This window comes from Capricornis sumatraensis, chromosome 5, assembly GCF_032405125.1.
Source record: "Capricornis sumatraensis isolate serow.1 chromosome 5, serow.2, whole genome shotgun sequence".
In the NCBI taxonomy this organism is placed as follows: Eukaryota; Metazoa; Chordata; class Mammalia; order Artiodactyla; family Bovidae; genus Capricornis; species Capricornis sumatraensis.
In genome coordinates, this window is record NC_091073.1 from 30,034,806 (window position 1) to 30,047,999 (window position 13,194).

The following is a 13,194-nucleotide window of genomic DNA, read 5'->3' on the forward strand; positions in this document are numbered from 1 at the left end:
TTGTTTCTCTGTGTGCTTAGTTTTAAAGACAACTTTGAAGCAAAAGTGAATTAAAAGTTGTCACTTAAAAAAAACAATCTGAAAAAGGCAAAGAAATGGATTCCTCCCTAGAGATTCCAGAAGGAATGAAGTGTTACTGACACCAGTATTTTAGCTTAGTAAGACCCATGTTGGACTTCTGACCTCTAGAATTATAAGAGTGTGCTTTTGTGGTGTTTTAAGCCACTAAGCTTGTGCTAATTTGTTAAAGCAATGATAGGAAACTGATATACCCTCTCAAAGGTTTTTGAAGGAGAGGTGCCTAGTGTCAGTGATGAAGATAGAGTAAAACCATATTAGAGATAGAGCAGAGCGAACTTGGTGAGGAATAATCTTGACAGAGAGGTCCACAGAAGGCTGCTGAGGTGGTGCAGTGGTAAAGAATCCACCTGCCAATGCAGGAGACGTAGGAGACGCAGGTTCGATCCCTGGGTTGGAAAGATACCCTGGAGAAGGGAATGGCTACCCGCTCCAGTATTCTTGCCTGGAGAATCCCATAGACAGAGGAGCTTGATGGGCTACAGTCCATAGGGTTGCAAAGAGTCAGACATGACTGAGCACACATCTAGAGGAAAAAAACCAGAGCAGAGACGCTTGTGAGTGTTCTAGATGATATATTCAGTAACCACGTAATACCTAGTTTGGGAGTTAGAACTTCTTATGGAAGTGATAAAGTGCTCTACCCACCCCCATCCCCCCCCTTTTAGTTGTAGATTTTATTTTTCAAAGGCCAAAAGATTCTCATTGTTAATGAGCTTGTAAGTTGGGTAGCTGAGAGAGCAGAGAACAGTTTTCTCCTATTGCTAAAATGCTGCTGTTTTAAATCAAGGATTTGGTTTGTTGGGAGGGTCCTGACAGGGATAGCTAAATACTTCACTCCAGCTCTACTGGTGGGGATTATGTTAGTGATAAAATATCAGGCAGATTTCTTCAACATGTTCTTGACTTGCTTGTTTCCAAATGTGTGAATTGTTTTGTGTGAGCTGCGTGGCCTGCTGTGACAAATGACGACAAACATGGTGGCTTAAAAACAAAAGATTTATTCTAACAGTTCGAGAGGCCAGATATTTAAAGTCAACAGGATTCCACTCCCTCTGAAGCCCCAGGGGAGAATCTGTTACTTGCCTTCTTGCCTCTTCTCTTTTCTGGTGGTGGCCAGCATTCCTTGGCTTGTGGGCTCATTCCCCTTTGCCTCTGTCTTTGTATTGCTGTCTCCTTTCTGTGTCTCTCTAATCTCCTCCTGCCACTCTCTTTTTTTTTTGGGGGGGTCATTATGTTTTAATAGGAGGAATATTGCTTTGCAGTGCTGGGCTGGTTTCTGCCATACAACAGTGTGAATCAGCCATAATTATACATATATGCCTCTCTCTTACAAAGACGCTTGTTATGACGTTTAGACACCACCTGATAATCCAAGATAAGTTTCTGTTTTTAGACCCTTAACTTAGTGACATCTTTTGCCATACGATATAACATTCCTCCTTTTGCTTCATATGGTAGTATTCAGTTGGGATCATTTTTTTCGGCCTACTATCTGCTGCCTTACTGTTTCTTTGCAATCTTTGGCTTATTCTATCTATCTGGATTTTTTTGTTGTTTGTTGATTATTCTATATTCTGGCCCACCCTGTAAAATATCTCTGACATAGCAATGGTCTGTACCATTGTGATTTTTTTCCTTCTCTTCTATGTTGAATTCTAGAATGAAAGTCAGCAAGCTGCAGCCCGTGAGTCACATCCATTCCATTGCTTGTTATTGCACAATCTGCCGAAGAAGAATGATTGTACATTGTTATTTTATTAAAAATGTTTTTCTTCTTTCTTTTTAGTTTTTAAATTATTATGAAAGTATGATAACACATTTACAGGAGACTTGGAAAATACAGAACAATGTTACATATAGTTCCATTATGTATTACAGTTTAAGTAGATAAATTAAGATTGTTTTAGTTGGAGTTTCAATATCAAACTCTCAAAAACTAATAGCATGAATAGACAGAAACATAGAAGGATATAGTAGACTTGAAAATCTCTATGACCCAATTCAACATAAGTAAGGTTTTTTACACAATAGCAGGATATAGATTCTATTTTAAGTTCCCATAGACTATAAGCCAAGAGATGCTGGAATATATCCAGGGACATAAAACAAGGTGCAAAGACTTCATGGCCTAAAGGTTTTGAACTCATACAGAGTCTATTCTTTTATCACTGTGTAATTATGTTAGAAATCAATATCAAAAGATGTTTGAAAATAACCCACATATTTTCAAGTGCTATGTGACATTTACCAAGAGAGATCTTTGACTTAGGCCTTGAAAGCCTCAATAAAGTTAAGTTTTTACATTTTTAAATGGTTGGAAAAAATCAAGGGAAGAATATTTTGTTCCACATGAAAATTATATGAATTTAAGTTTCAGTACCTGTAAATGAGGTGTCATTGGAACACAAGCCTGCTTTTTGATTTATGGATTATCAGTTGCTGCTTTTGTGTTTTGATTGAATAATTATGGCAGAGCCCATGTGTTCCACAAAGCCAGATGGCAAGTCTCTGGCTTCCAGTATATAGTGGGCACCAAGCATTTGTTGATGAATATTTAACTTGTGGCAAGAATTTCATTAATATCATTAAGGATTTGGGATGATTCCCAAAAGGATTCTTCAAAACTATGGATTAGAAGAATTTTATGTATCATATTATTCATGATTCCAATCTTTTTGGCCCTAAACCTCAAAGAAATACAGAGTAAATGTCCTGCCCCTGAATTTAATTAAATAAACAGGCATCACACCCAGGACTTGAAGCTGGCGAGTGCTGGTTAATTTTACAGAAAACTTGGCTGTGCTGTGATTGCAAGGTGTTTTTTTCAGACATCCGTCTAGATGTTGCTCTGAAGGTATTTTTTAGAGGTGATTAACATGTACACTCAGTTGACTTTCAGTAACTGTGGGCCTCATGTACAATATGAAACATGAAAGCATCAAGAGCAAGAACTGGGTTTCCTAAAGGAGAAGGGATTTTGTCTCAAAATGGCATCATAGAAATCCTTCCAGAATTTCCAGCCTGTCATCCTGCCCTGCACACTGGGGACTTTCTAGCCCCCACAGTTATGTAAGCCCATTCCTTGTAATAAATCTCCTCTGTCTGTCTCTTAGTATGTATCTTGGTTCTGTTTCTCTGGAGAACCCCGACCCATACAGCAGGTCAGTCTGATGGGTTGAGCATGTGGACCATCTTCAGTGTTTTTTCCCACCATGTGGTAAGGATGCTAAGCGTCGCCCTCTCCCCTCACGGAGGCGAGGCCCCTCCAGCAGCATCGCCCTCTCCTTCCTTGACACCTCCTCCAGGCTTCTGCCTTTCACACCTCGTGAAAGGAAATGTGTTATATTTGGATGCAACAAAGTCAGAAATAAGCTCACTTGTGATGGGGCCGAGGACTTTTTGTCCATCCAAGAGAGTCTGAAGTTCGAGAAGGCTGTGAATGAGGTGATAAGAGAGTCAGACGCAGACGGATCTGCTGAGAAGCAGCCGTTGAGAAATGAGTGTTTGTGAGAAGTTTTTCCTCTTCGTCTCCCTCTGAAAACAAAAGCTTCCTGTGTGTACGCAGTGGAGACCACCAGGTCCATGTAACTCTGTAACTCGGGCCTGTCGAACTACAGATGGTTGCTTTTGTTCTAGGTTTTACTGCTTTATCATAAGTGGATAAAAATACAAACAGCTGCTGTTATTTAGCCGTTTTACTCATATGTCTATACATGTTAAGAGTTTTTATGTACCAAGACATTTAAAATTTGTGTCTGATAAACAACTACATGTATAAAAAATTATACGTTTCAGTAAAGAATCATTTGAATGAATATTGACTTATTTTGTATTTCAAGACAAAGTTTATTAGGCCTCAAAGTGGTGCTGCTGCTGCTGCTAAGTCACTTCAGTCGTGTCCGACTCTGTGTGACCCCATGGACGGCAGCCCACCAGGCTACCCTGTCCCTGGGTTTCTCCAGGCAAGAACACTGGAGTGGGTTGCCATTTCCTTCTCCAATGCATCAAAGTGAAAAGTGAAAGTAAAGTCACTCAGTCATGTCCGACCCTCAGCGACCCCATGGACTACAGCCTTCCAGGCTCCTCTGTCCATGGGATTTTCCAGGCAAGAGTACTGGAGTGGGGTGCCATTGCCTTCTCTGCAAAGTGGTGCTAGAAAGTTTATTTTACATACTTCTATTTCTCCCAGCAGGGTATTAAAAACTGTCAAGTTGCTCCAGGAAATGGTTAACACTTGATTGACTTGAAGATCCTGTCTCTTTCCTGTTCCACTCCCATCCCCACCCTTCCCACATACCTACTGAAGCTGTGTCTTCTATCAGTTGATTATAATCTTAATATGACATGCTATTTAAGTGTTATTTTAAAGAAGTAGCTGTAACTTTGAGTGGTAATGACCGATTGAGGCACGTGTTTACCTCTTACACTTGACTTTGTTTTATAATACAAATTAAATGGTTGGGATGTAAAATAATTTCTTCTTACTCAGAATGCCATGTTTAAGTAATGTAGCTAAAATCTCTTAACACTCTTTTCGTCCTAAAAGTTTTAATAGTTTCTCTCTATATTTGAATGCTAATGGAAAAGATAATGATATCTAAAGCAATCCATTTCAGTGACAGTTCTGCAAGATATTTTTGGCTGTTCCAAGGGTCAAGTTCTGTGATAGGTGTGGGCAATACAGAGAGGTGAAAAGATGGGGTCTCTAAGTTGTTCACAGACCCCTATGAGAGACAAGCTTGGAATCAGAGTGTTAATGTGAAGAAGAGAGTAGAACCGCATTTGAAGAACAGAGATTGCTCAGAGAATTGAGAAATGAATTTGGTTTGTTGGGGACTTAGGAAGACCCCAGAGAAGTTCACTTGTTCTGGGCTTTGAAAGAAAGATATGTGATTTCCACATGAGGAACCTAGTGTGTTAGACTGAGATATATTGGTGTCTAGCAGTTTTAAATACGCTATTAGTTCAAAAGCTTAAGTAGAAATCATTTAGGTTTAGTAAACCAGATGGCCTCTGAGGCCCCGCAGTATATAGATGATTGTTTTTTAAAAGCGTGTCTGAGGATTAATACTTGCTAAAACAACACTGTGATGAGATCACATGTGTATTCTAGTATCAAGTGTTAGCAATCATTTGTAAGCTACTAAGCAGGTGCTTGAAGGATGTCCTTGATATTAATCTATAAGTTGGCACTTTTCCTCTTTCTTTTCCCTGCCCCTTCCCCTCTTGCCTCACTGCCCTTTGTGGTGATTTTTGCAGTTGGTTAGCCTGCTTCTGATTGGAATTGCTGCATGGGGCATCGGCTTCGGGCTGATTTCCAGTCTCCGTGTGGTCGGCGTGGTCATCGCCGTTGGCATCTTCTTGTTCCTGATCGCGTTAGTGGGGCTGATTGGAGCTGTGAAACACCATCAGGTGTTGCTTTTTTTTGTATCCTTTTTTACAACTGGGAGTTTTACCCCCATTGGGTTTGTTTTTACCTTGTTGATTACTCTTTTTATAACTCTAACTTAAAATTACCATCAGGAGATGAATTGTCAGACAGCAGCTCCTGGCAAGCATTATGTGTATTTGCTCAACCAATATTAGGAACATTTCTTAGTTAAGTTACTGTATGTATACATATGCTCTCTTCTTTTCACATCATGAAGAATGTATTCTGCAAGTTCAGTATCGTCCTATGTGTATGTTGCAAATTCAGCATTACATTGAACTGATTCAGTGGCCTCTAGGTCCTTTCCAGGTCTTTAATATTAGGTTGAGAATTTCTCAGTGATTTTTTTAAGACTCCGCATTCGGAAAGCTTGCATGCATTTATCTATACTTACTTCCTGCTTTTTCTGTGTAACAATTTTTATTTTAATCTAAATGAAATTACAATGGATCAGCTACTATTTATTTTTAATGTCATTGAAGTATAGTTGATTTAAACGTTGTGTTTAATTTCTGCTGTACAGCAAAGTGACTCAGTTATACACATATCATATGTATTTTTTTCACATTCTTTTCCATTATGGCTTATCACAGGATATCAAATAGAACTCCCTGTACTATACAGTAGGACCTTGTTTATCCACTCTTATATATGTAACAGCTTGCATCTGCTAATCCCAAACTCCAAAGCCATCCCTTTGTACTCCCCTTCCCCTTGGCAGCACAAGTCTGTTCTCTATGACAGAAAGCCTTTAAATAATTATTGCAGTTAGTATTTTTTTATGTAATTATACCTACAGTGTTTTGTCAAAATAAAAATTACATGCATTCTTTTTGAAGTTTCTCGAAGTGCCCTTGTTCTATTTTCTAGGTGGCTTCCTTTTAGTGCCTCATGAAGCTGTCAGTACCTCTGTTTTATGTTATTCTGAATATTTCCAGAAATATACTTAACTTTGATTCTCAGTACATGATTATTCTCTTGCTTGTGTTTATTGTCCAGTTTTCTGTATCGTGTGCTTGTCTAGCCCTGAACCAGGAGCAACAGGTAAGCAAAGGTTTTTTTTTCTTTCTTTCTGCTTTATTGTACCACATAGTATGGGAAAAAGAGGGAGGCGGGAGGTATGATTGGAATATAAAATAATTTCTTCTTGTTCAGAATGCCATTTCCCTCTATATAGTCGAAGTCTTTTGTGCCTGACTGCTTTCATGGGGGTGATTTGAGCCCTACAACGTCAGATGTTGCTATTTTTTGCATATTTGAAGTAGAATTTTGCCCTCACAGGGTCTAAAAGTGCTCTTGCTAATGGATGTTCACCCAGTCTTTCCCTGACAATATGCAATGAAACATGTGCTCCAGAATGTTTGCAGTTTCATTCTGGCAATTATTCTTTTCAAACATTAATTAGTTTGAAGAATATGGGTCTCAGTTTTGGGGCAATGGAAAATTTGTCTTGCTACATTCTGGGAACTAAGCTTTTGAACCAAGTGCTTCTTTGAAACTGCACGTGAACATGAATTTTTATTCTTGAGATAGCAATGGTGCCTTCTTTTTGTTGCAGATTGAGGTATAACCCTTTGAAAAGTTTTGATGGTCTTATAAAGAGTATTTGTTTTAGGTATACACAGTATTAAGAGTTGTAGGCCCCAGTTTTATATATTTTATGCAGGGGTAACACATTTTATTTATTTATTGATGGCCACACTGTGTGGCATGTGGGATCTTCCCCAACCAGGGATTAAACATGTACCCCTTGCAGTGGACGCACAGAGTCTTAACCACTGGACCACCAGGGATGTCCCATATTTTAATGTATATGTTAAATGCGTTTTTCTAGGCTCAGCTCCTGGAAGTTGGTTGGAACAATACAGCAAGTGCTCGGAATGACATCCAGAGAAATTTAAATTGCTGTGGGTTCCGAAGTTTTAACCCAAATGACACCTGTCTGGCAGTAAGTACAAAGTATAAAACATTTTTGGAGACATATTGCATACAGATGGGCTTCCCTGGTAGCTCACCTGGTAAAGAATCTGTCTGCAATGCAGGAGACCCTGGTTCGATTCCTAGGGCAGGAAGATCCCCTGAAGAATGGACAGACTACCCACTCCAATATTCTTGGGCTTCCCTGATGGCTCAGCTGGTGAAGAATCTGCCTGCAATGTGGGAGACCTGGGTTCAATCCCTGGTTTGGGAGGATCCCCTGGAGAAGGGAACTGCTACCCACTCCAGTATTCTCACCTGGAGAATTCCATAGACTGTCCATGGGGTCTCAAAGAGTTGGACATGACTGAGCGACTTTCACACTAGCACATACAGATAAATAATGGTTAACATGGAAGACATGGACTTCTGATGCTGAATTGTACTTAAAAAACGTTTTTATATACCAGTGTTCCATTCTATGAACACTGTTGTATCGATTGTCTGTTCTCAAGTATCCATTCCTGAGGGTCCTGAATATCCCTCAGACACCAAAGATGATTTGGGTTCTTTGCCTCTAATTCCTTCCCATTCAGCTCCTCCCAGAACAAGCTGTGAAAGGTTAGCGAGTAAATATCTTCGTTTGGAAGCCTATTGGTGGGGAGGAAGAGAGTGGTCTGTATTAAATTGGGCTTGTCAACCAGCTATACATCCCCAGGGTGGAGAACACATGGAACCATCCTCTTTCCTCTCTCCCCTCCTTCCCATCACAACTTCATGCCCTTTCTGTCTGAAAGCTAAGCTAGCAGTGGACCAATTAGAGCTATTCTGTTGATCGTGCCTAACTCCTGACCTTGCAGGTTCAACCCAGTCCTTTATGGGGATAGACTTGGAGCTTGGCTCTCCTGGTAGTCAGATGTGTTTATGTTTTGGGGAAACTTCTATTACCCCCTTGCTGAGCCCTGAGCTGGATATCCCCTCACTGAGGCCTCCTTTGTGGGATTCATAGTTTTCTATTGCTGTGTATTACGTTATCACAATTTCAGTGGTTAAAACAACATCCATTTATTACCTTAGTTTTCCTAAGTCAGGAGTCTGGGCTTGGCTTGACTGGGTCCTGTGCTCAGGATCTCACCGGAATGAAGTGTCAGCCAGCGCTGCAGTCTCATCTGAGGTTTGGAGTCTCCTACGAAGCTATCATGGGTCAAATTCAGCTTCTGGTGGTTGTAGGACTGAAGTTCCATTTTCTTGCTGGTGTCTCCTAGCTCCTGGAAACTGCGGTCAGGTCTTAACTATACAGCCATCTCACAACAGAGCTTCGTTTTATGAAGACAGTGACTTATGTAATGCCACATAAACATGGGAGAGAGGACCCATCATATTCACAAATTCTATCCAGTCTCCAGGGGTGACTATTCAGGGATGGGGATCTTGGGAGCCAGCTTAGGATTTTCAGTTCAGTTCAGTTCAGTCGCTCAGTCGTGTCCAACTCTTTGCGACCCCATGAATCGCAGCATGCCAGACCTCCCTGTCCATCACCAACTCCCGGAGTTCACTCAAACTCACGTCCATCGAGTCGGTGATGCCATCCAGCCATCTCATCCTCTGTCGTCCCCTTTTCCTCCTGCCCCCAATCCCTCCCAGCATCAGGATCTTTTCCAATGAGTCAACTCTTTGCATGAGGTGGCCAAAGTATTGGAGTTTCAGCTTTAGCATCAGTCCTTCCAAAGAACACCCAGGGTTGATCTCCTTCAGAATGGACTGGTTGGATCTCCTTTCAGTCCAAGGGACTCTCAAGAGTCTTCTCCAACACCACAGTTCAAAAGCATCAATTCTTCGGCACTCAGCTTTCTTCACAGTCCAACTCTCACATCCATACATGACCACTGGAAAAACCATAACCTTGACTCGACGGACCTTAGTTGGCAAAATAATGTCTCTGCTTTTGAATATGCTATCTAGGTTGGTCATAACTTTTCTTCCAAGGAGTAAATGTCTTTTAATTTCATGGCTGCAGTCACCATCTGCAGTGATTTTGGAGCCCCCCCCCCAAATAAAGTCTGCCACTGTTTCCACTGTTTCCCCATCTATTTCCCATGGAGTGATGGGACCGGATGCCATGATCTTCATTTTCTGAATGTTGAGCTTTAAACCAACTTTTTCACTCTCCACTTTCACTTTCATCAAGAGGCTTTTTAGTTCCTCTTCACTTTCTGCCATAAGGGTGGTGTCATCTGCATATCTGAGGTTATTGATATTTCTCCCGGTGATCTTGATTCCAGCTTGTGCTTCTTCCAGCCCAATGTTTCTCATGATGTACTCTGCATATAAGTTAAATAAGCAGGGTGACAATATACAGCCTTGACGTACTCCTTTTCCTATTTGAAACCAGTCAGTTGTTCCATGTCCAGTTCTGACTGTTGCTTCCTGACCTGCATATAGGTTTCTCAAGAGGCAGGTCAGGTGGTCTGGTATTCCCATCTCTTTCAGAATTTTCCACAGTTTCTTGTGATCCACACAGTCAAAGGCTTTGGCATAGTTAAGAAAGCAGAAATAGATGTTTTTCTGGAACTCTCTTGCTTTTTCCATGATCCAGTGGATGTTGGCCATTTGATCTCTGGTTCCTTTGCCTTTTCTAAAACCATTTTGGACACTGCTAAAGAAGAATGGTTTCCAATTGGATATGATATTCCAGACACTATTTTTTATGTGGGTGGTTTTTTTCTTTTAAACTTTCTCATTATAAATGTACTTTTCAATACAAGTTCTTTTTTTTTTTAATTGATACAGAGCTGTGTGAAAAGCAGCCACCCCTGCTCACCCTGTGCTCCAATAATAGGAAGGTATGCGGGAGAGGTTTTGAGATTTGTCGGTGGCATTGGCCTCTTCTTCAGTTTTACAGAGGTATGTGCACATAACTCAGTATCTTCACACCTTTGTCATAGGGACAAACAGGGATTTCTGTTTTCTAGGGCATGAGGGCGTGGCATTTTGCCTTAGCATGGAACTGAACTTTTGGAATGTATTGATGGATGTTTTCACTGAGAACTAATATTGCAATAGGAGGACCCCTGGCTTGAAATTAGAAGATAGAGCTTCCTTTTTAAGGAAATGCTTGATCATTAAATTATGTAAAATAAAATAAACAGATGAAGAGACTAGACTGAGTCATCTCTAGGGTCTCTTCTATTTCTAGAGTTGTATGAAAAATTATAACTTTAAATATAATTTTGGCATAGGTAGCACCTTCACATTGTTTAATATATCTGTTAATGTGTAGTATACCCACATATGTTTACATAAAGGTTTACTTTGGAAAATTACCTTCCAACTCCATCCCTCACTCCCCTTTGTTCCTAGCCTTCTAAAATCTGTAAGTAACCACAGTTATGAATTTCTTATCTATATAATATTTATATTATATTAGTGTATTATTATATTGACATACATCTAAGCAAAACCACATGCATATTATTTTGGTAATTTTTGAGGAATGCAGAATTCCTCATTATTTTTGTTGAATGCTTGATAACCATGGACATTTTTGATACATCTGAATTGTCACTACATATTAAAATTAAATTTTTTCTTTAATTCATAAATTCTGCCTGCAGTGCTTTATTTCATGGAGATGTTCCTATAACTCTGTAAAATGGATACACAAGAATGTTTATTGTTTGTAACAGTGGACCTTTGGGCCAGCTTGTGTTTTCCAATAAGGAGCTGGTTAAATTTGAGTTTACTAGACAAGAGCCAATAGTTAAACAATGCACTGTGTGGTTAGAAATCTACTTACCCTGCTTACTAGCTAAGCAGGGTAAATAGGTTTGACCTTGGGCAAGTAACTTTCTCTTTCTGTGCTTCTGTTTCTTCATCTTTACAAACAGGCATAATAACGGAAAGCCCCTATTTCATAGAGTTGTTGTGATACTTAAAGGAGCTAGTATATATATTAATAAAGCTTGCAATATTTAGAATAATGCCTGATATATGGCAGGTGCTGTGTGTTTAGCTGCTGGTTTGTAGACATGAGTAAATTGTACATATTATGCCCGCTTAAAAAAAGACGCTGGCACCCCTATGATTATTGTGTTAATTGTTCTTGTTACTCCCCTATTTTAGACATATAATAGAATAGTATGTATAGAGTAATGCTGTTAGGTGAGATTGTGCACATAACTACAGAAATATATGGTAGGCTATTGTAAGAATAAGCATTTATCTTTAAAAGAAAATCAGAAAAATATTAAATGTTTTGTATGTTTGAAGTTCACTCTGTCATTTACTTTCTTGGATATTTAATTTCCCCTTCAGTATGTTCCTATAATAAGTAACTCCATAGTTAACTTCCTTGTATGTAATTTTTTATCTGTATTCTCTAGCTTTTTCCTTTGAGTACACCTCCAAAAGTAAACTATGATACATTCAATATGTGGGCATTTTAAAAGAATTTGATAAATATTGCCAAATGGCCATTTGGGGGAGATTCTACCAACTTTTGATTTAAGCACTAATTCTTGATATTTTTATCTTAAAAGATACTTGCCAGTTTAATAGGTGTAAATAGTATTACAGTTTGCTTGCTCTTTTGGAAATGTGACTAGTGAATTTGAAAATAAGTTCATGTGTTTCTGGCCCACTGGCATTTCTTCTCTCAGTTGCCTGCCTAAAGTCTGTCTCGGTCAAGGCCCTTTGGATCCCCTGTCACTCAATCTATGTCAAAAAGGGGAAATTTTTTTAAAAGATGAGGAGAGCGGGCCGCAGGGCCCAGAAAGTATCTGGAAAGGAGGGCCCAGGGATGGGGGCTCACCAGCCACACAGAAGGCTGTCTGTTGTGCTTTTCTTTCCTGCCTTCCCTCCCATCCCCTCTTCCTCTTGTCTGTCACTCTGCTTGGCTTCTTGTACTGCTTGCAATTTCTTGGGCATTGACTTCACTTTTTTATGACTTTTAAATAAAATTTATAGATGTTACTTTTACATAGTTAGTTTATTGCTTTTACCTATATGGTTTACCCAGTTGATTTGTATGTTTAGAAAGGCCTTTCTCATTTTGATTATATATGTTAAAAATGGTTAAAGTAGACAGTATAGGTGATACGAACAAACTTGAACACTTTGTGGAAAGTCTTTTGGAGAACTGCAGAATAAGGCAGAAGGCAAGGAGCTTTTATACAATGAAGAATAAGGAAGAGAATAATAGAAAATATCTCATTAGCTGGGGCCAGAGAGTCAGTCTTGTTTGGGAGGAGAAGGTCTAGAGTTGGCTTGGCCTTTGGGGATTGGTTGGCCGAATATGCTGTACTTCTGGTGAAGCGGAGAGTTTACAGGGACACAGAAGTTACCCAAGTATTTTTACTCGCTGATGTGGCACTCTGGATAATATTATAGCAGCTTCATCTTGGGCCTAGAAGTTTATTTCTCTCTGTACAACTAAATATAAAAATACATACATATATCTCAGTTTTATTGAGGTATAATAGACAAAATTGTAAGGTATTTAAAGTGTACATCATGATGATTTGACGGATGTATACATGTGGAAGCTCTTCTTTGTAGCTCAGATGGTAAAAGAATCTGCCTGCAGTGCAGGAGACCTGAGTTTGATCCCCGGGACAGAGGAACCTGGCAGGCTACAACCCGTGGAATCACAAAGAGTCGGACACAACTGAGCGACTTAACGCTACTACACTACACTATACATGTGAAAAGTTTCCCCCATCAATTTAATTAACATTTACCTATTTTTTTTTGTGAGAACATTTAAA

The 13,194-nt window shown here is 39.6% G+C and overlaps 1 protein-coding gene across 1 annotated transcript in view; it reads left to right on the plus strand.

The window, feature by feature from the left end:
* TSPAN13 (tetraspanin 13) overlaps positions 1-13,194 on the plus strand; it is a 37,343-nt gene that overhangs the window by 18,820 nt on the left and 5,329 nt on the right. The window contains exons 2-5 of the mRNA XM_068972825.1: positions 5,341-5,508; positions 6,476-6,556; positions 7,347-7,460; positions 10,220-10,333. Of these exons, the coding sequence (XP_068828926.1) occupies positions 5,341-5,508; positions 6,476-6,556; positions 7,347-7,460; positions 10,220-10,333 (477 nt within the window). The remainder of the gene's footprint in view (positions 1-5,340; positions 5,509-6,475; positions 6,557-7,346; positions 7,461-10,219; positions 10,334-13,194) is intronic.